The sequence below is a fragment of the Ursus americanus genome, chromosome 3 (genome assembly GCF_024610735.1).
Source record: "Ursus americanus isolate L20-20 chromosome 3, mUrsAme1.1.p, whole genome shotgun sequence".
Lineage (NCBI taxonomy): Eukaryota > Metazoa > Chordata > Mammalia > Carnivora > Ursidae > Ursus > Ursus americanus.
The window spans coordinates 92,997,773-93,022,237 of NC_142129.1; the positions used below are offsets into that span (position 1 = coordinate 92,997,773).

General features: G+C 41.5%; 1 protein-coding gene across 1 annotated transcript in view; it reads left to right on the forward strand.

Annotated features, from left to right (window-relative positions):
- The window catches only part of HECW1 (HECT, C2 and WW domain containing E3 ubiquitin protein ligase 1), a 419,927-nt gene that overhangs the window by 334,894 nt on the left and 60,568 nt on the right, over positions 1 to 24,465 (forward strand). The window contains exons 12-15 of the mRNA XM_045793669.2: positions 620 to 762; positions 2,472 to 2,593; positions 4,645 to 4,830; positions 16,932 to 17,066. Coding sequence (XP_045649625.2) covers positions 620 to 762; positions 2,472 to 2,593; positions 4,645 to 4,830; positions 16,932 to 17,066 — 586 coding nt within the window. The remainder of the gene's footprint in view (positions 1 to 619; positions 763 to 2,471; positions 2,594 to 4,644; positions 4,831 to 16,931; positions 17,067 to 24,465) is intronic.

Consider the following 24,465-nt stretch of genomic DNA (forward strand, 5'->3'; position numbering starts at 1 on the left):
GTCCAGCCCAGAGCCTGGGCATATTGGACGAGTTAGTAAATATTTAGTAGGTAACTGGGAAGGTGACTGACTGGCCGGCTGACCGGCTGCGTCCTCAACATGGGAGGAAAAATAAAATGAGTCTTCAAATCAGCAGGAAACATTCATTTGTTGGCCAGTGTGCTTTTAGTATGTAATATTTCCACAGTTCCTGCCAGTGGTATCAGTTACCTGTCAGATACAAAGAAGTGAGTAGAACTATTCTCTGGTTTGTGGACTCATTACAATAATGGAGAAGTGATTTGATATCTTAGTTGTAACATTTTAAGTTATTTCCCAAACCATTATTTTAGACTTAGTCTCGTTTAGTTTAATGCCAGGCAGGGGCTGTTTTTTGTGACTAGTTATTCATGTTAATGGGTAAAAGTCACCATACTTGACACTTCCCACAGTTTACAAAGCAGAAAGTCCAATCATCTGGACAGACTTGCCTTGCCAATTGTTTTGGTATCTTGCGGGAATTTTAAGCATTTATTTACAATTCTTTACAGATTTCTCCAGTTACCTGATTCAGAGTGTCAGCCCCCAACAAGCCAAGAAGCGAAGGTTAACTCCTGTCTTTCCGTTTTGTGATGCAAAGGTACCAAAATATTCAGCGAACCATCGCAACAGAGAGGCCCGAAGAAGATTCTGGAAGCCAAAGTTGTGAGCCGGTCCCGGCAGGAGGCAGTGGAGGAGGCGGTGGGAGCGACTCAGAGGCCGAATCTTCTCAGTCAAGCTTAGGTATGGGAGGAAGGGACCTGTGTCTCCTGGGATGGCATCCGGAGGCAGTGTGACAGTGTGACATCCGCCCCTGCCTTGGGGGATGGCGCCGTGCACTGGGTCCTGGGGAGAAGAGCAGTGGAATGGGGGAGGCCAGTCAGGGTGGAGGGAAAAGAGGCTTGGTGCCAGCAGTGAGAAACAGACAGGAGTTTCTCACCAGGAACATAAAGGAGATGTGAATTCGCAGTAAGAAAACTCCTTCTTGTGCATCGAGGCCATTGTTTCAGTGGCCTAATCATTTCTTGTTGAGTGAATGTATGTGTCGGTGTCCTAAGAATTTTCCACTTATAAATAAAACATGCAATGAAAATTCAGTCTACTTCAAAGAAGCTATCTGACAAGATTGGAATAATTATTTGTGTGCATTTAGAATAAAACACAATTCCCCCTTGAGGAAGCAACCTGGGAGTAAAGAGGTTTTCCGGTGAGCTTGCCTTCTGCACTCTGCCCCCGAGACTGTTTTCCTAATACTGTAGGCCAGGCGTCGGCCAGGGGTCTGCTTTTCATGTCTTTGAAACTGCCTGAGTGGAACTCAGACGAGAATATTCAGAAGGCCGAGAAGACTGGCTTCAGCTTTTTATACCTGTAATGGCATAAGATTATCGCAGTGACATCCTAAACCACTTTCTCTTGACTTGGGTTGAATGATGGCACTTTGGAAGCTCGGGGAACAGTGAGGGCTAGCAAGCAGGACTACCAGCTCTGCCAGCGCTCCCCGCTCCCTACTGCAATGCAGATCGGTGGGTTTTCGTGTGCATACACAGTCCCACCAACAATACGTGAGCTGGACTGACTGGTTTAGGTTTTTCTATTTATTCATTTCTGTGACCTCTGAGAGAGATGTGGTCAAGTGGTCGAGTAATTAAAAGCAAGAGGAAAAAAAGGAACAGAAAATTTCTTTCTGAGTTTGGTGTTGGATCCCTTTGCATTTGCTATGTAACAAACTATCCCAAAACATAGCAGCTTAAACTCCCAGCCTTGCATTTATCCCACAGGTGAGCAATTGCATTTGCTGCGGGGCTCACGCATGCGTCCTTAGTCAGCTACCCAGTCAGCTGCGGGCTGGCGGGCCTGACACGGTCTCAGCTGGCCTGGCTTGTCCCTGCTCCCCGGAGCTTCTCATCTTGTACCAGACTAGCCCAAGCGTGTTCTCCCAGTGGTGGCAGGGTTCTAAGAGAGTGTGGGAACACAAAGACTTCTTGCAGCCCTGGCTTACAAGCTCTGCCAAGTCCTGTTACTTAAAGCAAGGCACAGGTTAGCTGAGTTCCACGAGGGGAGAAGTACAGAGCCTCGTGCAGATGGGTGTGGATACAGGGAGGGGAAGAATTGCTCTGCTTTCTGCAAACAGCCATGACTATGCTTAGCCACTCATCAAAGCAATAAGAGAACCATCATTGTCATAAAAGGGACAAGATGTTTGAGGACTTGAGCCTAACTGAAGTGATGCCGGAGCGCTCCTAGGAGATAATGACTCTTAACTGGCACCCACACAAAGTGATATGACATCGGGTCCCTATCACGGTGACACCTGGTCAGATCACTATTCAGAACAACAGTCTGCTCCAGCTGTCCGGTCAAAGCTTACGCAGTGCTGGTGTAGAGAGAGAAGTGCTGTATTTGAAATGACTTTTTTTTCCAATGCATCCTCTGCTTTGCTTTACTTTTTCCAGATCTGAGGAGAGAAGGGTCACTTTCTCCAGTGAATTCACAGAAAATCACCTTGTTGCTGCAGTCCCCAGCGGTGAAGTTCATCACCAACCCCGAGTTCTTCACTGTGCTGCACGCCAATTACGTGAGTGTTCCAGAACACAGAGGGAGCCCACCTGGCTTCCATCAAAACTCAAAACACTCCTTTGCCAAGGTGTTTAATAGATTAAAAAGGGTGGCATTTTAACCGGGCAAGATTGAAAAAACAAAAACCAAACCACTCAGGCCACTCTTTTTACTATCTGGGAGTCTCCCAAAAAGGAGAAAAGCTGGATTTGGCAACGCTGTTGCTTCTTCGTGTTTTTGTGAGGCTCAAATGCGTTAATATCCGTGAAAGTCATTTGGAAACAAATACACGTTTCTATCATTGTTAAAATTTTAAAGGAACAAGATGATGAAGTCAACAGATTCCCCTCAGCCTGAAGCATTTTATAAAATCACTTTCATTAAAGAAATTTTAAAATAGATTTCTCCTAGATAAAGATCTCGTTTTCCCTTTAATGAAATTAGTTGTTCAAGTACGAAGCTTAAGGTAAATTTCGTATTTTTACATGTATAGGGTTTTTTTTTTTTGTATTTTTAAGAAAGCGATGACTTGCTATCACTATATTTATTAATTCATTTGACAAACATTATCGGTAGACAGATGCGGATCTAGGTGCTGGCATCACAGAGACAGTGTGACGCCTGAACAGCACGAGCTCCCCAATTTATGGAGCCACAGACATATACAAAGACCACTCTGACGGGACGGGACAGGGCCCCACCTCAGGGAGGAACGGAATGCTCTGCAAACACAGGACATGCAGCATAGGGGAGCATCCCCGAGGAGGAGGCTGCTGGATTGACCGGGAAGTGGGTGGGCAGAAGCTCCCGGAGAGGGAGAAAGGACACAGCTGTGAAGGGGCTTGGGGTTGGGTCTCTGAGGGTGGGATGGGATGACAGGTGGGAAGAGGGGCTGGAGAAAAAGTAGCCAAACTCGGGGTAAGTCAAGAAAAGGAGCCCAGCTGTACTTCAGAAGGCGGCAGCCCCAGGAGCAGCCCCAGGAGCAGCCCTAGGCATTTGCGTTACAGGCTCCGGTGGTTGATTAAACGTCTTCTCCGTTAGAAGCGCAAAGACTGAGGGGCTACCGGGCTAGGGGCTGACCCAAGCTCACAAGTGAGAGACGATCGAGGCCCACCGTAAAGAAGGGGCTGGCAGTATGGAAAGGGGGACTACTGTGATGGAGGCAGGCAAGGGTGAGGACTCAAGAGAGTCTGAGTCCCTTCCGCTTTGGGCACCTGAGGGAGGGGTGTCTGCATTAGCAGGTGCAATTATTTGATTTGGTGACAGAGGCTGTGGCTGGGGAGGAGACCAGTGTTTAGCAGTTTATATTTGAGAAGCCTCGGGGACATCCATTATTAGACCCAGAGCGGCTGCCCACTGGTGCAGGGGTGAGTCACGAAGGGGGACAAGGATGCCAGATGTTGATGCCCTCAAGCACTGGGCACCAGGTGGCCCTGGCCAGGAAGAGCCACTGCGCCAGCCTGCTCTGGCCGCAAGCAGTGTTTGCTTTCACCACATGCGTACCAGCCCTGGTACCGTAAAATCATCATTTGGCACAATTGGAAACTCCTGAAACATTTTCCTTTCCTCTCATCTCCAACCCCTCCACACACAAAAGTTGGTGACAGACCTCTGAAGACCAGCCTTAAATCCCCGGGGACCCTAAATCAATCCTCCTTGTTACAGACACATAAGCGGAGCAAGGGAGGACTGGTGCAGGCAGAGAAGGAAAGGGGGAGAAGAGAGAGGAGCAATGTTCCCAGTAACAGAGGGAGACTCAAGAGACCCCAGCCTAGCGCCAACTGGGGAGGAGGGGAAGAGGAGCCTTTGCGATGCACCCAGAGTGTGACGGTATCCAAGGCTGAGGAAATACCTGTACAGATCAAAGAGATCCATGTGTGTTTACAGTGCATATATAATTTCTGAGCAAGATCTGCCCTTCTGAGACTGCCCTCTCGATGCTCACGATAAATCACTGCGTTAGCAATCAGCTTAACATTACGTTAAGGCGCTCAAGGTGTACTTGGTCTATATTTTTCCTACCTCCCCCCCCAAAATACCCTATCCCAATCCGCCCTGACCCCCTCTCAGGGTGCCTACCGAGTCTTCACCAGTAGCACCTGCTTAAAGCACATGATTCTGAAAGTCCGGCGGGACGCCCGCAATTTCGAGCGCTACCAGCACAACCGCGACTTGGTGAATTTCATCAACATGTTTGCAGACACGCGGCTGGAACTGCCCCGGGGCTGGGAGATCAAAACAGACCAGCAGGGAAAGGTGAGTGGGACTGACGTGTGGCCTTTCATCCAACGGGCTCTTTATCTGAAGAAGACCCATGAGAAAGTGAGGGGGGCAATGAGTGAGGACAGGAAAGTCTGTGTCTCAGAGACGTGCCATCAGCCACCAGGAGGAAGAGAGGGGTAACTATTCACAGAAGTGTTTCCATCCTGTGTATCCCTGGCCTCTTGCCCACTGATGCCAATAACATCCACACCAACTTGAGATCTTGCTAGATGTCCCCTGGAGGGCAAAATCATGCCCGGTCAAGAACTACTGCCTACGTGTTTGGAAATGGAAACCAGAGTCTGTTCAATGACCTTTCTATTGTTCTGCCTCCTTAGACAGCCAACTCTCAGGGAATGAAATTATTAGTTAAGTGGGAATGACATTATTAGATTACTTGTTGTGATTTTCCTAATAATCCTTCAGTTCTCATTAAAACAGCCTGGCGAACGGGCAAGGTATATTGAGCCCCTATGATGTTCCTGGCTTGCATTTTGCCTTTGTGTGACCATAGCCAAACTGATCTTGCCCCGGGATCCTTTAGAAGCCTAGCTGAGTTTGCTACGGCAAACGTGTTCTTTCTTCATCACCACCAGGCACATAATGTGTTTACAGGACAGGCCGCACAGTTTATTAAAGAATTGTCTCTGTGTAATCTTTTTTATGATCTGTGGTAGAGAGAATCCCTCCCTCTTTTAGGGTCAAAAAATCAGATATTTTGTCGGTAGACATATCTCAGTGGGCACCTGCATTACACAGGTCCTATCTTCTGTGACATTGAATGTGCCACAGTTCCCCAAAGCGGGCTGATAGGACACCACTGTCCCCTGGGAACCACAAATTCCTCCCCACAAACCCCTTAGCATGTCTCGGTACCTGGACTGTCCGAAGTGTGTGGAGAAGGACTGTGCACTAACTCCAGTCTGTGAGTTCGATCTGTCTGTGTGACCAGCTCCTGTGTAGCTGATGAATTGGAAGAGGGGCTGGGGTGAGGGGCGTGCTTTGTATAGTAGAAAAGTCTCCAGAGCCAGAATCTGCTCCCGAGGCCCTTCGCTTTTACCGGATGTGTCCTCCACTTGGAGAATGACAGTGATTTATGCTCTAAGGACTTGGGGTTGTGTGTTAGGGTGGGAAATAAATCCTGAGCCAGAACAGAAAGAAAATCTCATCAGAGGTGGGGTGCACATGCCTCATCTCAGTGGTCTGTCGTGGCCGTATTTACATTTATTACTTAACTCGGTTGCCAAGAGTATGAATCAATGAACAGAAAGGGTCATCGTGGTTTATTATGCAAATAGCACGCTAATGCAAACACCTTGCTTTAGCCTCAGGTCTCTATAATGCCGTAAGTGCGTGCCCCTTGCGCACCAGGATGCAAACAGCCGGAGGCCCAGCAGAATGCCAGGGAACCCCCCCTCCCCCTGCAATGCCGTCATCCCTGTTCCTCCAGGGAACATCACTCTAGCAAAGAAGCGCGGTAGCTGAGACTGGCACCAAGAATTTTCATCATTTTGAAATGTATACTAAGGGATTTCTGGCAAAACATTTTCTCCCAATTCCGTTTGGTGAGATGGTATCATATACAAGAACGAAGAAAGTCTGAATCTGAAATGAGAGGACTTGAGTTCTGCTTTCAGTTAGGATGCAGACCAGCTCTGTGACTAAATACACACACATAAAACGGTCTAATTCCTTATTAATTGAGCACACACGGACTCAGGGTTGGCACACAAAATTCCTAAGAAGCATACCAGGTACTGAATTGGGGGGGGGTAGCCTTAAATGAGAAATGTGTTATCACAATCCATAGAATAGAGAGGAACAATGGAGGATAGTGGGGAAAATAGTGGAGAACGTGTTCAAGGACCACCCCATCCCATTCTAAACACGTGACCGTGGGCAAGTCCCTTTACCGCGCGGAGCCCCACTTTGTTCATCCTAAGGCAGCAGTAATTATTATTGCCTTGATGAGTTTATAGCCAGTAGTAAAGAATAAATAAGTGAATGTGGGAATCCGTGATAATACGGCAGATTAGTAATACCTGCTGTCCTTCCTCTTGATGCTGTGGGAATTATCCACACAAACAACATCAGACTGGCAACTGGGGAAAATACAAGAATACCTCATTGCTAACGCCCATCGATGATGGGGGACTAGGTTGAGAAAACCATTTTTGGACTATATCCTACAGACTCACCCCTCTGACTTGGAAAGAATGTTTTACACGGGAGCCTGGGCTTTAGGAACACCACTCACTGAAAAATCGGGTGATAATAGCTCTCTATGCAAAAGCCATCTTCCTGGATGGCCAGAGAAGGTTCCAGAATGCCACATCACCTAAGAAGTTTCCTCACTCTAGCCAATCTGCTTCTTGCTTTATTGACACGTGCAAAGACGAGCCTTTGTTTTTAGTGTATACCGTGGTAGGAATAGAAGGCCCAGGGCTAGCTGCTTGATGTCTTCGAATGCGTGATCATCCCCACAAAGGGGGACAGCTCTGAGAGTTGCACCGCTTCAGGAGGATGGAGCGAAGGGCCAAATGGCATCTGACTCATCTGTTGTCTTGGGAGTCTGAGAAAGGAGGTCACAGCCTTCTCCCAACTTCAGTAGAGATTGGATGTGGACCTTAAGTGGGTTTCAGGCCTGAGTGAGGGGGGAGGCTTGTTATCCAGAGAGGGGGTGGGGCTGCAGGGGGGGGACAGCATGAGGCGGAGGCAACCTCTACTAAGGAATGAACACACAACAGCAAAATAAAAAGGAGCCTATGAAGACGTACTACTATATGAAGGAAACAGAACCTTTATCTGAGAAAAAAAATATAATCTTCTTCAGAAAACAGAAAAATGTAAAAGGTACCTGCTTATCATACACAAGATGGTTTAGGAGCCCATGATTTCTGTTGAGCAAGAAGCAGCCACAAACAGAACAAAAGCTGAGAAGAAGAAGATGTCAGAAAACAGAACTACCATACGATCTGGTGATCCCACTTCTGAGTGTATATCCAAAGGAATTGAAATCAAAACCTCAAAGACATACCTGCATTCCTATGTTCCTTGAAGCGTTATTCACAATAACCAGAATATGGAAACAACCTAAACGTCCACTGCCAGATGAATGGGTAAAGAAAACGTGGTCTATAAGAAGGGAGGTGGGGGTTGTTAAACAGGTGGTGGGGATTAAGGAGCGAGCCCTGGGTGAGGTATGGGAGTCCTGAATCACAATACTGTACCCCCAAACTAGTAGACTATAAGTTAACTAACTGGAATTATAATAAAAACTTTAAAAAAGATGTGTTGTAAACTTGCGTGTAGAAGCGTACGGGAATAGAGCTGCTCTTAATGAAAGTGCACAGTGTCTTTCCAGTAACCTCTTCTTTCATTAAGAGGTTAGTGTTAAACAGGTATTGGTGAGGATGTGGAGAAAGGGGAACCCTCTTGCACTGTTGGCGGGAATGCAAACTGGTACAGCCACTCTGGAGAACAGTGTGGAGATTCCTCAAGAAGTTAAAAATAGAACTACCCAACAATCCAGCTATTGCGCTACTAGGTATTTACCCAAAGAACACAGAAATACTAAATGAAAGGGATACACGCACCCTGATGTTTATAGCAGCATTATCCACAATAGCCAAATTACAGAAACAGCCCAAGTGTCCGTCGACTGATGAACAGATAAGGAAGATGAGGTGTATGCAATGGAATATTACCAACCATAAAAAGGAATGAAATCTTGGCATTTGCAAGGATGTGGATGGAGCTAGAGTGTATTATGCTAAGCAAAATAAGTCAGTCAGAGAAAGACAAATATCCTATGATTTCACTCATATGTGGAATTTAAGAAACAAAATGAAGAAGCAAAGGGGGAAAAAGAGAGAGGTAACCCAAGAAATAGACTCTTAACTATAGAGAACAAACTGATGGTTACTAGAAGGGAAGTGAGTGGGGGGACAGGGGAAATAGGAGATGGGGATTATCAAGTGAACTTGCGATGAGCCCCAGGTGTTGTATGAAAGCGTCGAATCACTATATTGTACACCTGAAATTAACATTACACTGTGTCTTAACTCACTGGAATTCAAAAACTTATTAAAAAAAGAAAATGAGGTATATACATATAATGGAACAGTATTCAACCTTAAAAATGAAGGAAATTCTGGCACTTTCTACAGTGCGGATGAACCTGGAGGACATGATGCTCGGTGAAGTTAACCAGTCACGGAGAGACAAACACTGCATGATTCCCCTTGCGCGAAGTATCTGAAATAGGCTCAGAGTAACAGAGCAGAATGGTGGTTGGCAGGGCGGGGGCAGGAGGAAGTGGGGGGCTCAAGGGGTGCAGTTTCGGTTATACAGGATGAGTAAGTTCGAGAGAGCTGCTACCCAGCATTGTGTTAACAGCACTGTTCTATACTGTGCCCTTAATACCGTACAACGAAAATTTTGTTAGAGAATAAGTCTCACATTACATGCTCTTCTACAATTTTTTTAAAAGAAAAAGTGGGCTGAAAATAAACGTTTTAAGATTACAAGGGAAAACAAAATGTAATAGCATAGGAATAAAACAGAACTGATGCTTATATACAATGAAATCACTGAGAGAAAACATGGAAACAACCCCCAAAGTGAGAGAAGAAACCAGTTGGCAAACAGTGAGGGATGAGGTTAAAACAAAAAAAAAGTAAAAACCAAAAAGAGCATATCTCACTTTCACTTTCTCAGCCAGGCCTACCCTCACCACTCAATTTAATACCAAAAGCACCCAAGATCCCCAACCCATGGGCTCCACCATGAAAGTTATATATTTGTTAGGTTTACTGTTTTGTCTGTTTCTCCTAACAGAAATCCATGCTCTTTGAGAGCAGAGATCTTTGCTCATTGATGGGAACCCCCAGGGCTTAGAATATTACTGGCATATAATTAGGGCCCAATTAAAATCTCTGTTGGATGAATGACTTACAGATGTACCGAAAGAAGAAACCAGAATAATAGGGACAACAGCAAAAATTAAATTCTAAATATAAAAATTAAATTATTAAATATTGAAAATAAAACTTTGTGCTCTAAAATAAATTGTTCAAGTAGGCAGATTAATTGGGCTCACTGAGTTATAGTAAAATTAATTAAAATTCTACATGTATACATACTCTAGAATGTCTTTAAATGGAGATTTTTAAAATCTTAACAATATATAGACATGATAATATGAAAGTTACCTTAAAAAGAACAAAAATCAGACAAGCTTAAAATTTTCCATCCATGAAACTCAACTCTAGAAATCCACAGAACAAGGAGTACAGGTTATTGGTGAGAAAATATTATAGCCCCAAAATTCTATATCCAGACAAATGGGTGTCATTCAAGTGTGAAAATACTAGAAAAACAACCTTACGTGCAGGATTTCAGAGCTCACTGTACTCTTTTGCCTGTCCAAAGAAAACACCAAAAGCCATGTCCAGATGGCTCACAAATGAAGCAAAACAGGAAATCAATAATGGGGAAATCATAGTATAAAAGGACTATGGTGGTGGCTATTTAAATCAATCAAATATATGAATATAAATGTAAATAATTGCTGTTAAAATGCTTTAAAATATTTTGGAAAAGACTTAATAAAATATGGGAAAATATTATAAGAAAAATGGAATAATTGTATAAGAACTATCTGAATCATATTCCTAGCCTAGAATAAAATAGACAAGAAGGAGGGAAGAGGGCCAATGAACAGGGCAAGGAAAGTTGTGCTAAGTTCCTGGTTGAGTGTAAGGGGAGTCCAATTGCGTAATTTGAAAAACAAAGGCTAAATATAGTTATTTGATCAACTTATCAGGCAACTACTTGTGCCATTGAAAGCAAGATTTTTCTGTTTCAAATTCCTACAAAAATAAAATCAAGCAAAATACAAATTACAAAGCAAAATATCCCAAAAATCCACCAGGAAGCAAAGAAATTGGAAATAATAAAAATAAAATAACAAAAGTCCAGCCAAGCATAATAGTTATAGTGGTAGGTGGAATTAGGATAAACTTATGTACCAAAAGGAAAACACTTCCAGATTTGGTAACAAACAGATCCAGCTTATTAACAGACATACCCAAGAAATGATTCAGAGAGTTTAAAAAATAAAAGATTAAATATTAATAGAATGTGAAACCGTAACAAGAAAACCAGTGGTGGTGTATTAATATCATAGAAAGGAGAGTTCAAGTTCAGGACCATTAAATGCAGTCAAAGTAAGATTTTATATAAATCAAAGGCACATCTAAAATAAAAATACAATAATCATCTATCTTATGAGCCAAATAGCATCATATCACATAAAGAAAATTAAAAGAGAAATACAAAAGGAAATGAAATAAATGCATTGTAGAAAATGAATTTTATTTCTATTAGTTTGATAGACAAAATAAGTCAGAATTTGAATAATATAATTTTGTATTAATGGAAATATATTCTTTTGTTAAAAATAGAGCTTACGTAGACCTTAATTACATACAATTTTTATTTGTCAGTTATACCTCAATGAGGGTGGAAAGAATAGAGGTTACATGAGTGGGTAAACAAAATATGGTATTACCCACACCATGGAAGATTATGCACCCTTAAAAAGCAGTGAAATTCTGACACATGCTACAGCATGGATGTCCCTTGAAAACGTCATGCTAAGTTAAATAAGTCAGAAACAATAGGACAAATATTTTATCTCACATGCGGTATCCAAAAATAATCAAATTCATAGAGACAGAAAGAATAGAGGTTCCCAGGGTCTGGGGAAAGGAGGGAATGAGGAGTTGGTGTTGAATGAGCACAGAGTTTCAGTTTGAGAAGATTAAAAATTTCAGAGATGAATAGTGGTGATGGTTGCATGACAATGAGAATGTATTTAAACACAACCATGAAAAACAATTTGCCAATTGGAGATTCAAAACAATGCTCTTCATGACTATTGGGTTTTAAATAAATTCGAGACCTAGAAACCATTGAGAAATTATTGAAAATGCATGTGACCCATATTTAAATAAACATGTGATATACAAAGACTGTACTCAAAAGATTAGCACATTGGTTTTCATTACCAAACAAGAAAAAAAAATTAAAATATAAGCTTTCAAATTAATAACTTAGCAAAGGTTAAAGAGCAACAGTAATTAAAGCAAAAATTTATTTCAAAATTTATTTGAAAATAAAAACCCAGAAGTGTGTGAACTGGAAAACAACATAAGAAATAAATGTGACACTTGTTTTAGAAGAGAAGTAAATCAATCTAAAGAAAATAGTAAATAGGGGCACCTGGGTGGCTCAGTCGTTAAGCGTCTGCCTTTGGCTTAGGTCATGATCCCAGGGTCCTGGGATCGAGCCCCGCATCGGGCTCCCTCTCCCACTCCCCCTGCTTGTGTTCCCTCTCTCGCTGTGTCTTTCTCTGTCAAATAAATAAAATCTTTTTAAAAAATAGTAAATAAAATCAAGAAATGAGTTATGAGAGATGCAGGGAAATTTTAAAAAGAAAATGCATATATAGTTATATAAAAGTTTGAAATCAAAGTTAGAAAATCTAGAAGAAATGGACAATTTTAAAGTATATATATGTGATTTAAAGACTGACTTGAGAAATATAAAAAATTGAATGGACTTAACGGAATAAGTTGGGAAATGCAACAATGAATTACTTGCCTGGTCCCAGGTATCTTTATAATCTATTCCAGAATGTAGGAAAAAATACAAACAGCATAGTTCATTTTTTGAAGCAATCATATCTTTGCTAATGAAACCAGACAAAAAGCAAAAATCGCTGGCACAAATTTCAATAAATTCACACCATGGAGTACTGATTACTCAGCAGTAAAGAAAGAACAAACTGCTGGTACAACTTGGATGAAGCTTAAGGGAATTGTGCTGAGTGAAAAAAACCAATCCTGAAAGGTCACATAGTGTGTGGTTCCATTTATAGAATATTCTGGAAATGACAAAATTACAGAAAAGAGAATGAATCAGTGATTGGCGGGGATCAGGGGTGGGAGGGATGGAGGAATAAGGGAAGGAGGTGGGTAGGACACAAAGGGGCAACATAAGGAATCCTTGTGGTGAGAGAACCATTCACTATCTTGACCGTGGTGGATATGTGAACCTACATGGGTGATAAAATTGCTTGAAATTAAACACACACACACACACACACACACACACACACACAGATGAATACAAGTTAAAGTAGGGAAATCTGATTTAAAAAAAAAAAAAACTGTAGGCAAAACTCACCTGAGTTCCAAAAAGCTCATATTAAAAAGTAAAGTTGAAGGTTGCCTGGGTGGTTCAGTTGGTTGAATGACCAACTCTTGGTTTCGGCTCAGGTCTTAGTGGCTCAGTCGGTTAAACCTCTGACTCTTGATTATGGCTCAGGTCATGGTCTCAGGATCAAGCCTACTTAAAAGACTCTCTCTCTCTCCCTCTCCTTCTGCCCCCTTTTCCCCCAACTCACTTACACACACGCACAAGCTCTCTCTAGAAAAAAAAAAAGAAGTTGAATTAGACACTATATTAAAAGAATGACCCACCACAATCAAATAGGTTTTCTCCCAAAGACGTAAGGCTCCTTCACTACTAGTAAATCTATCATCTGTTGTATATTAACGAATAGTTTATAGGAGAAATTTTAGTTGATCACTTTAAGAAATGCTATAAAAATGCTATGAAAGTACATGATAAAAAAAGCACACATTTATATTTTAAAAATAACACAGAGTTTTAGTAAACTAGGGATGTAAATATGTTTTCATGACATTATAAAATCTCCTTTAATATAATGAATGAACCACATCCTATTTCACAATTGAACCCTAGTAGTTTTCCCATCAAAATCAAGAACAAGAATGCTGTAGCTGCCACGTCTTCTTTAATATTGTTCTAGAAGTTATCACCAATCTTAAAGGAAATTCAAAAGGGCCCTTATAAAGGAGACAAAATCATCATTATTTGCAAGTTAAAATCAAAGAAGATATACCTAAAAGTGTCCTTTATTCGATAGAAGGATTTAATACTATAAGCAGACACGAACTGAATATACCAACAATAGCTTTCCTGGCTACTAGGAATGACGGGTTACAAACATTACAGGAAAAGAAGTACTCAGAACAGCAACAGACAATATTGAATATCTCTAGACTTCCTTAACCAAAAATATGTGTCTTTCAGGAAGACAACGACAAAATTTTACTGAGAAGAAAAGGTCTTAAGTAGAGAGTCATTTTATGGTCAGAAATGGGAAAGGATACAATGACTATTATAAAGAATGAATTCTCTCTAAATCATTTGTAGTCTTCAGGTGACTTTAAACAAAAGCCTAATAGAACTATTTTGGAACTTAACAAAATTAAGATCAGTTCACCTGGAAAAATAAGCAGGCATGAATCCTTAAGAAAATCTTGAAAAGATATATAATGAGAGGAAACTTGTCCTACAGACATTAATAATTGGAACAATGAAATCCTACAGAGCATTGGAACAAATAAGATTCCTGAAACAGACAGTGGTATTTCTAAGAATTTATATGTAAAAAATGATAGGGAATGAATGATTTGGAAAAATAGGCTCTTGGAGAAAATAATTGAATTACAACTTCACATTCATACTGAAATAAGTTTCAGAAACAACTCACCAAAAATAAAGCTAGAAAAATATAATTAAGCATTGAACTGACCTCTGGTCAGAAATGATTGAGAGATTTGAATACAGAGGAATATAAAAAATTCTGTGTAGTGGAAAACAAAGCCAACAAAAATCAAAAGCTATTTGAAGGCAGAGGAGTAACTAAACATATTTCTAAGTTAACAAGAAAACCTTAACATCCCAACAACATCGACAACAAAAAAGGGAACAAAGTCAACAATATGCCGAGGAAGAAACTGACCAATAAGATGGTGAGAAAATGTTTGGCTTCCCCTTGGCCAAACGATAATTCAGCATCATTCACCGTTCAACAGTTCTTTTTTTTTTTTTTTTTTTTAAGATTTTTATTTATTTTTTCGACAGAGATAGAGACAGCCAGCGAGAGAGGGAACACAAGCAGGGGGAGTGGGAGAGGAAGAAGCAGGCTCATAGCAGAGGAGCCTGATGTGGGGCTCGATCCCATAACGCCGGGATCACGCCCTGAGCCGAAGGCAGACGCTTAACCGCTGGCCACCCAGGCGCCCCGTCCGTTCAACATTTCTAAGAGGGCTTTCCAATACTCAGCATTTGTAAAGGCCATGAAAAGTGTTCACGAACTTAGGGCGAGAGGATAAATCTGGACAGTGCTCAGAAAGGTAATTCGTTAATATGGACCAATAAGCAAACTTTTTCTAACTTTTAGCCCAGTGATTAACTCACTTTTAGGAATTTATACTAAAGAATTGCCCCATAAGCACAAATATAAGAAACCCATTTAACTTAAGTTTCTAAACTTGCAGGCACACACCTGCATAACAAAAAGACACCTTCAAATACTGACTTTTGCTTGCACTTGTATGTTTAAAATCTCACGTTGTATAAACATGTTGATTAATGTTTTTTTTCCACTCACATTTTTTCTTCTTCAGATTCTTTACTCATATTTTCAATATCACTAGTGTCGCTGTCGAACCACCTAACCCAGTTTTTCAGGGCCCGTCATCTTCAGTCCCATCCAAATGGTTAGGCATACAGGCTTTCTTTTTTTTCTTTCTTTTTTTTTTTTTTTGGTAGATTTTATTTATTTATTTGAGAGACAGAGAGCACAAGCAGAGGGGAGAGGGAGAGGGAGAAGCAGACTCCCCACTGAGCAGGAAGCCTGGGTAGGGGCTGATCCCAGGACCCTGAGACCATGACCTGAGTCAAAGGCAGACGCTTAACCGACTGAGCCCCCCAGGCGCCCCCATACAGGCCTTTTTGAATCTGCGTGGAATGCTGTCCTGGGAATTTTACTGCAAGTCACAGATACTGATTCACATGAAATTAGGGGAGTTAATCTCCTATGTCCTGTGGGGCTATCTTTTGGTCTCCATAATGAAACCACTTCCTGTATAGCTTTTTATAGAGCTCTTTAATAAAAGAGACTTGTTTACAAGGACATCTAATACTTGGAATTATAAGCTCATACCTTTCCCAAGAAAAATTTTTAAATCTGTATTTGACTTTAACTACTTCTGTCAGGTGACATCTAAATGTGTCTAAAATGAACATTGATTGAGGTCTTTAAGAGGATGTCACCTTCACCAAACATTACATTTTGTTCAAGACAGTATTTGAAAGATTGTTTAGTAGTACAAAAGGAGTTTCTTTTTTTTCTGAAAAGGTACCAATTTTCTTTGAGCAGAGATAATTTTAGGTTTAAAGAATAACTTTTGTCACATACCGGAACATGTAATCAGACATGCTGCAAAGATTTATGGACAAGAATGTTTATTGAAGCGTTCTTTTCAAAACAGAAATAAACTAAAATGTCCAATAACAGAAGATACCAAAATTATTATGCATCCTACTAAAATTCTGTGTTAAAAAATGTCTAATAACTTAAGGAAATGCTTATAAAATAATAGGTGAAAAAAATCTTCTAATAAAATTGTAGGTGCCAATGTGGGGAAAATATGTAGATCCTTGTATGTTTGCATATGAAAAGAAAAAACGGGGGGGAAGTTACCAAAATATTTTGGTGATTACCCATAATTTTGGTTTTCTTCTTACTTTTTTATCCTTTGAAGAATTTCTTCTCAGTGAGATTGTGCTCATTCTATAATCAAAACAAGAGACTCTATTTTAAAAATAAAATGCTCCATAAATTATTACTACTGTTATTTTAATATATCAAAGGCTCTATTTCTCTTATTTTCCATGGTGGATAAAATGTTATGATCATGACTCTGTAAGTCCGTAATGGAAAGTGTTTATCGATGACTGGCGGTGTTTCATTCAACTACTGAGCTAACGGATGCAGGGTGCCCCAGTCTTCCGTCTAGTTTTGAGTAGATAAAAAGGAGGGACAGAAGTAAACATGAAGACTGAGCCTTGTAGCATTGCCTTACGTTACTGACTTCCTTCTGGCTTATTCTCATGCAGTGTGCTTTTTTTTTTTACTGGTCTATCTGCAGTCTTTTTTCGTGGACCACAACAGTCGAGCTACCACTTTCATTGACCCCCGAATCCCTCTTCAGAACGGCCGTCTTCCCAATCACCTGACACATCGACAGCACCTCCAAAGACTCCGGAGCTACAGCGCGGGAGAGGTAACACCCTCGCTCCCACAGCCACCCTCACAGTTCCACAGCCCCATCCTCTGGTGGGGCCAGAACTCTTTCAGAGGCTGGGATCTAGGATTGCCTGCTTCTCAAGGGGCTCTGCCGTAACCACACTGGTCTTTAGAAGAATGAGAAGTCAGGGACACCCACCGAACTCCCTAGGCCCATATTCAGATTTCCTTCCTTCTGCCTTCCCTTTTGTCCTGACAGTCGCCACTACCAAAAATCTGTCTAGCTTCGAGGAAATTGAAAATGCAGGGTCAGGAGATCCGTACACCATGGCCGGAGCTGTGGTTCCTTAGACCTTCCAGTCGCACGTGAATTCTTAAAAGATCATACAGGATATGTCTGACATAAAACTTCTGGCTCTTCATAGATCTTGGAGAAGGCATCAATACCATTTACATGGACTAAAAACTGGGGGAAATCCACTGGGGACATGAATCCTCTCTTCCCACCCTACCACATGCTCTTTCCTGGTTTATATCTTTATCCACTGCCTATGGTTACCCTCCGCGGAATCATGAAACCGGCCGTTCTTCCTACACATCATGTGCATTGCCTTTCTGAACTACTAGTTCTTCATCCCATACCCTTTCCTGGCCTCCTTTCTCAAACCGAAACCCCCAACATAGCTCTTTTCTACTTCTAGTCAGTTCCTGGCAGTATTATGAGCAAATCCCTTACTGACATTTGCCAAGTATTGGTACCATCCAGGAAACCACCAGGATCTCACAAGATGGTGGCCACTGAGAACCATGTCTCATTAAACAACTTGTACAGTTGGATTACAGTGAGGTAAAAAATGAAGCGGTACAGGATACAAGAAGAAATGCGCGTGTGTGTGTGTGTGTGTGTAAGGGTGCACACCTCCCCACCACTCCCGGGGGTCATTCCAGGGAGAACTAGGGTGAACATCTCAGGAGGAATGGGGAGAACAACAATCCACCTGGCAGCCCCCAGATAGCAAACGTAAGTCTCAAGGGAAGAGCCTGTTGTTGTTGTATCGGTACGAGTTTACTACTTTTTTAGGGGAATACTCTGTATACTCTGACGTGCATAACTCTTTCCAACCAAGGGCGCTCATGGTTTAATGCCAGTGCGATAAAATGAATTTTTCTTTCATGGGTCATCTTGGGCATTGTTTTAGGATATGGCTGGAAACATGTTGGTTCTTTCTTTCTGCATATATGTGTACATGTATGTACGCAGAGAAGAACCTTCTACATCCCCTTGGGTTGTGTGGGTGTCCGGACACCCACATATAGCAGACACTCAGCAGCGGACACGCTCGCAGACTACAAAAAGCAGTGCCCCAACTTTCCAGCTCAACGTGCATTGTATCCCTCTCTTGTGGCACTTTCATAACACTTAAAAACATACACTGTTTATGAGATAATAATGGATAAATTCAAAATTCTGCATCAATTTCAAATATGCCATTTAATTTATTTAAAATGTCCAAGCTCTTTAATATTATTAAGGCAATTTCAGCGTTAATAGAGAGTAACGACATTTGATACAAGAAGCTGAGTACTGCAGTTAGGTTCACTGTCAATAAAACGAAAAGTTTACTCGATGTAAGAGGAACCCCCTAAAGATAGAGATCACTTACATTTATAAGAAATTAATCTGAAAATACAAGTATTGAAGCATGTCTGTTGAAACAAGAGTAAAGTCATAAGTACCACTTGCAATACCTGTTCTGGAACATTTGTTTAATATGATTGAATAGTCCAAGCCCAGTTACATTGAATACCGACATCAATGACAAAGTACCACCTGCCACCAGCCGAGAAAGACTGTAACACCTAACAGTGAAAGGGCATAAGTGTGCCTCAGCCATCTGTATTCTTCCTAATTCATCCCCTCGCCAACTCAGTTGATCAGGTTTTTAAACCCCTCCCACCCCTCTCTGCTCATCCTCTGTCTGCTGGTGGCTTTGCACTGACACAAGGAGAAATCAAGAAAAGCAACAGAGAGAGAAACTGGGAGGCAGAGAGTAGCTGATCCAGGGGCAGCATACCAGAGAAAACAAAGACCCAGCATTTATGAAAATAAATATCTGGTTCTTCCTGCTGTGAGAGCCCATAGCCTAGGGAATGGGAAGACTGGAGGATCTTGGTAGAAAAACAGAAGGAGGGGGTGGTGGGAAATGCTAATTGTGTTTGCTGTGATGGGATTTTGCTCCACAAACATTGATTAAGGGCGTGGCTTGCTATGAGCACCGTGGAATGCAAAGAAGTATGAGACATGATCCCTGCCCGGGAGAATTTTATATTCTATGTTTGAAGCCAGGCCAAAAAACACAGAGTTAAGTAACAAGAACAATTAGAATATGATTGAGGGCCAAGAGAGATGTCAGGACAAGTGCCACAGAAGTTCAAAAGAGGCCAGGGAAAGGAATCTTTAAAGTAAGGTACTTGACCTAACAGAAATTGGTAGAATCTAGCCAGGTGCAAAGGAAGAGGAAGGGCAACCCCACAGAGCACCCACAAGAGCAGAGGTGCGGCGGTAGGATCGAGAAAGGTCAGTAGAGAGACAACAAATAGTTCAGTGCGACCAGAATACTGTTTCCACTTGGGTTTTGTTTTAGTTTTTGTAAACCTTTGAATATCACATGGTCGGCATTTTCTTAGGAGCCCACTGAATAAATTTAAGAGGGATAACATGATGATTTTTGTGTAAAAATGAGCTTTAGAGGAGAAGACTTGGCATTTTGAGGGCACTTCTGTAATGTATAGAATTGTCCCATGCCATTGCAGGACCTTTCTTCCTGGTCACACCCATTAAATGTCAGGAGTGCCCTCACCTCACCAGTCACTGTGACAACCAAAACATCTCTACGCGTTTCCAAATATTCCCATGTGGTAATACCACTTCAGTTAAGAATTGTACTTTATAGTCGGGTCAACTTAAATACCAAAAATTCAGCTCACGCCGGGAGTTCAAGACCACAGTTCAGATCTAACTCCCAGTCCAGGATAAACTAGTATTTTAGAAAGGAGACAATGACGGCCAAGAAGAGGAAGGAAAAGAGTGATGTGCGAGAGAAAGGCCCATTAGAGGCCACTGGAGGTGGCCAAGAGACACAAGACAAAGGACACCCCATGGGAGGAAGCCTACAGAAGTCAAGAGGTGGAGGAAGGGGTACCTGGGACTTCACTTAGGAGATGAAGTCTTAGCTCCAGCTTCTCCACAGAGAAGATGTGGGTCATGAATCCTTCCTTTCCTTCCTGGGGCCTCAGTTCCCTCATCTGCAAGTAGAGACAAGGGAACTCGATGGTCGGTTCTGTGATTCTCAGTCTGTGAGGCTCGAGGCACGTTAACAACGCTCAGGTAAGATGAACAGGAGAGCCAGGTGGGGCGGATGGCAGGTTTGCCGTTAGAGAAGTTGATAATGACTATGAAAACAGTAGGACATCCAATTTGCAATGACAGTTAAACAGATGGAAATATGAGACTCAAGAATAATCAGTGAAATATTTCCATAATCCGTGGTTTTTCTATGTCATATATCAGGAGCACTGGGGGATTTACTATAGATGTTTCTAGACGTGACCCTAGAAATCAGTATTTTCTGTTCACCTTCATAAGCCATTCTCTTGAGTATTGCTCAGCAGTGAATGTTTTTATCAATTGCATTTAAAGACAGAATTGAAATCCGTTTCTATATTCAGGATCCTAAACGGTAAAAATGTCCCTCAAAACCCCTATGATAGGTTATTAGCAGAGACTCTGTCAAATGGCTTTTAGATTGGTCTTTACCTCAAGTGGAAATTTTTCAGGCAGTTTGCTGAAAGCAGTTATCAGGAATATAATACTCTATGCACAAAGAGATCATTATTTGATGCATTAGCCTGTAATTTACTACAGTGTCACGTCTGTCTGCAATATACCAAAAAAAGTATCAACAAAACAGACGTAGCTCTTCCCATAACGTCCAAATAGCAATGGACACGGGAAATGGAAAGAGCATATAGGACTATGAATACTGGATCCCATCTCTCAGTAAAGAAACCACCGAAGATCACATTTGTCTTGTTTATACTACAAATAGCAATATAAATTAACATGAATAAAGAAGGATAACAGAGCACATAATTTTTATTTCTTTTACCACCTTGTCTTGGTCAGATTAGAAAATCATCAGTCATAGAAAAGTTCCAGAAGGATACATACCAAACAGCGTAATAGTAATTGCCTCAGGAAAGGACAGGAACCTGGAAAAGAAGAGAAACTGACTTTTCACTTTCAAAGCAGAGGTCACTCTCGGTCATTCTTTGCTGTGAGCTTTCTGGATGACAAAAGTTATTTCATTGGCTCTGATAACACAGAGAAGTCATCATTCAGGAAGCTTGTCGTTGGGGAGGGTAACTTCTGCACTGCTTCTAAACATTGGGGAGTTTTTCTCTTGATTCCATGTAACCTATCCTCGATTATCGGTTGATTGGAAGTTTATAAAATTCAGACACCTACGAAAATACACTTTTGAACTATCAACAATAAGTAAAGAGCGTAGAAAACACAGACACAGATGGGAAGGAAGTTGAAAGGCGAGTGTAATACCCCATCTGGAGGCACTTCCTGGTCTACATAGAAATTAAAAAATTGAATCATGTTGTCTATGGTTCTGTATCCTACTTTACCAATACAAGACCTTGGAGACTGTTCTCGTGCCATTAAAATTCTTCTGTATTTTATTGTATGTATCTACCATAATTTAACTCGAGCCTTTCTTCGTACATTATGGTTCTTCTTCACTTTTCACTATTATAAATTTGTTGAACAACTCAAGCATAGATCTCTGTCTTTTGTTTCCTTAAGATAATTCTGAAAACTTTGTTACTGATCTATTTTTAGAATACAAAAGGAATCTAGAGATGTATGCAAATTCGTCACTTGGGCCTTTTCTCTGAACTCACTATTTTTTTTTTTTTTATCATCAGGTCTCCAGCGTTTTCAAAGAGAGCATTAGCTGATTATTAACCCAAATTCAGTCTAAAACCTGCAATTTCCAATCATGGCTTAAAAAAACCACCAGTTTACATTTCTAAATGGCAACACAGAAGAGAAGCTTGTTTACCAGTCACTGAAAACTATTTTCTGAGCACATATTTTTTTTCTAGAGAGCTAAATATTTGAAGTTTTCACATTTGCAATTATGATTAAAGCTATCTAAACATCAAAAGGAAGAGAAATCTTAAAAGTAGTCCCTACTGCAAAGTGGGTTTTAGCCAGTCATAGAATAGTCATAGCCTGTCTGGGGAGAGTCAGGTCCTTGGGGGGTCCCCTCTTTGTCTCTCTGTCTTACACACACAGCCCTGAGACACTAGGTAACACCAAAAGTGTCAAATGCCAGGGAATTTAATGAGTCATGTAATTTTGGTTTTAAATGGAAAATCCATTCTTCTAGTCATTTTCGGTAGTTAGGAAAGCAAATGTTAGCATCATGTTTGCAGTGAGATAAAAATCAGGTCACTCAGCTGATATCAAACATTCCTTGGGATGGACCATTTAGTACTACTTTAGGGGTACAAGGATCCTAGCACATAGTAAACTCTAGACCAATTTCAGAATCATCTCCAGCCCTGCTTGAAATTGTCTCCATCCCTGTAAATTCCTGGCTCCTCATTGGACAAGGCTGTTTCTCTTTAACCCTCCCATCCGTCCTCATCTGTAGACTGTCCAATACCTCCTTTACCCTCGGCAGGTGTCTCTATGGTTCAGGTACCCCACGTGCCCTACTCTTCCCCTGTGCTGTTTCCTCTATCTCGATCAGAGTTGGCCTGAAGCATATTCATCAGTCAGTCGTCTACCTTCAGGGTAGCTGGCCTTCATCTGGTTTCTGAAGTTTTTCAGTCTGGCTTAGTTTTGCCAGTGAGCAGGTGACCTCAGAAGTAGGCACCATTTTTCCCTAGAACCTACCTGTAACGTGTGGATTCCCTACGGCAGCCAGGCATAGAAGGGAGCCTCTGCCTGTTTCAAAGTGCTATTTATTTTGGGGCATCCCACCAATGAGACAGTTTAGACAGCAGGCGTCACCTGAGTTCAGTGTACAGCCATGCCTTCCTGAGGTCTGTTACCAGATCTGCTTCCTCAGTTTCCCTCTGTAATACTTCATGTAGATAATCTTCAATTGAGTGGTCTTTCAGATTCCTGTCTTTACAGCCTCAAAAATATTTCAAACACACATTCAAGCAGACTGATAGAGTTCCTTCCAAGGAAAAGAGGCCTTATCATTTCAGTCCCAGAAAGGCTTTACATATTTATTAATTCAAGGGGAAAGAAATGTAGAGACTCAGTGTCACCTGTTTGAATAATCGGCAAACCTTTCTTTCGTCACTTTGCATTGTAACCGTGTACGTGGGACTGGAAGGCGCTGTCGCAGTAGTACCAGCTTCTAGATCTTGGTGGCTGTCTACACTAGCAGCACCGAGCTGAGGGCTGATGACATCGAAGTGAGAAGTCCCCCACAGTGGCACAGAATCTATTTCCTTGTCCCTCAAGTAAGCAGTGGGCAAGGGGAAGGACCAGGAGAGAAAGGATGGGTCCTCATCCCTACTGCTTCTAGAAGAGCAGGTCAAAGACTGCCGAACATAGACAGCGAACTGACAGCACATCTCTGCAAAGAAAGGATGCTATCCCTGTCTGTGTGGAGTGTGGAAGTAGGACCCAAACGAAAACCAGCAGTTCCCATGTCTTTAATGAGTAAGCCTTGAGTAATCTGTCCTATTTGTCATTGCAATATGACACATGGACTAGTCTTAAAGGGCCCCTTTGAGATTGACCTGACCTTTCGGGACTTTGTAGCATAGGATCTCCTGATTTCTGTGGGAGTGAGTTGGATACCAGTCTCAGAGGGAGAATTTTCTTTCCTTATTTGTCCAGATGTTTGAGTACTTTGTAAGTATATTACAAAGTAATTCTTCAGTGCAATTCGTCAATGTTTTTAAAGCCTATTTTGGCATACCATAGAATGAATCAGACTCTACAGCAAACCCCATATATATGGTGAATGTCCCCCGATGTGGAAAATCTATAGGGCCTCTGTTTAAGGAGCTTACCCTGCAAGGGTCCTTTAAGGAACAAATGTACATGGAATCATGGTAGAAAGTTCACCGCCATGCTCTAGAACTTAGGGGGTTTATTAAAACTTAAAAATTGAGCTAAATTAATCATCATAAATAGTTTTAAGCTAAGCAAGTTTTGTATTTCATGAAGTTTTATCAAAATGCCCATCCAAAACCAGGGTATTGGGTGCGGGCCAATAGCCGGAAAGGAGTCGACAAATCCTTCGCCGTCAAACATTAGTTAGTTCCCTGGTTCTGTCTCTTACACTTAAAAATGTTGTAAAAACTTAATGTATCCAATTCTCAGCTTCCCT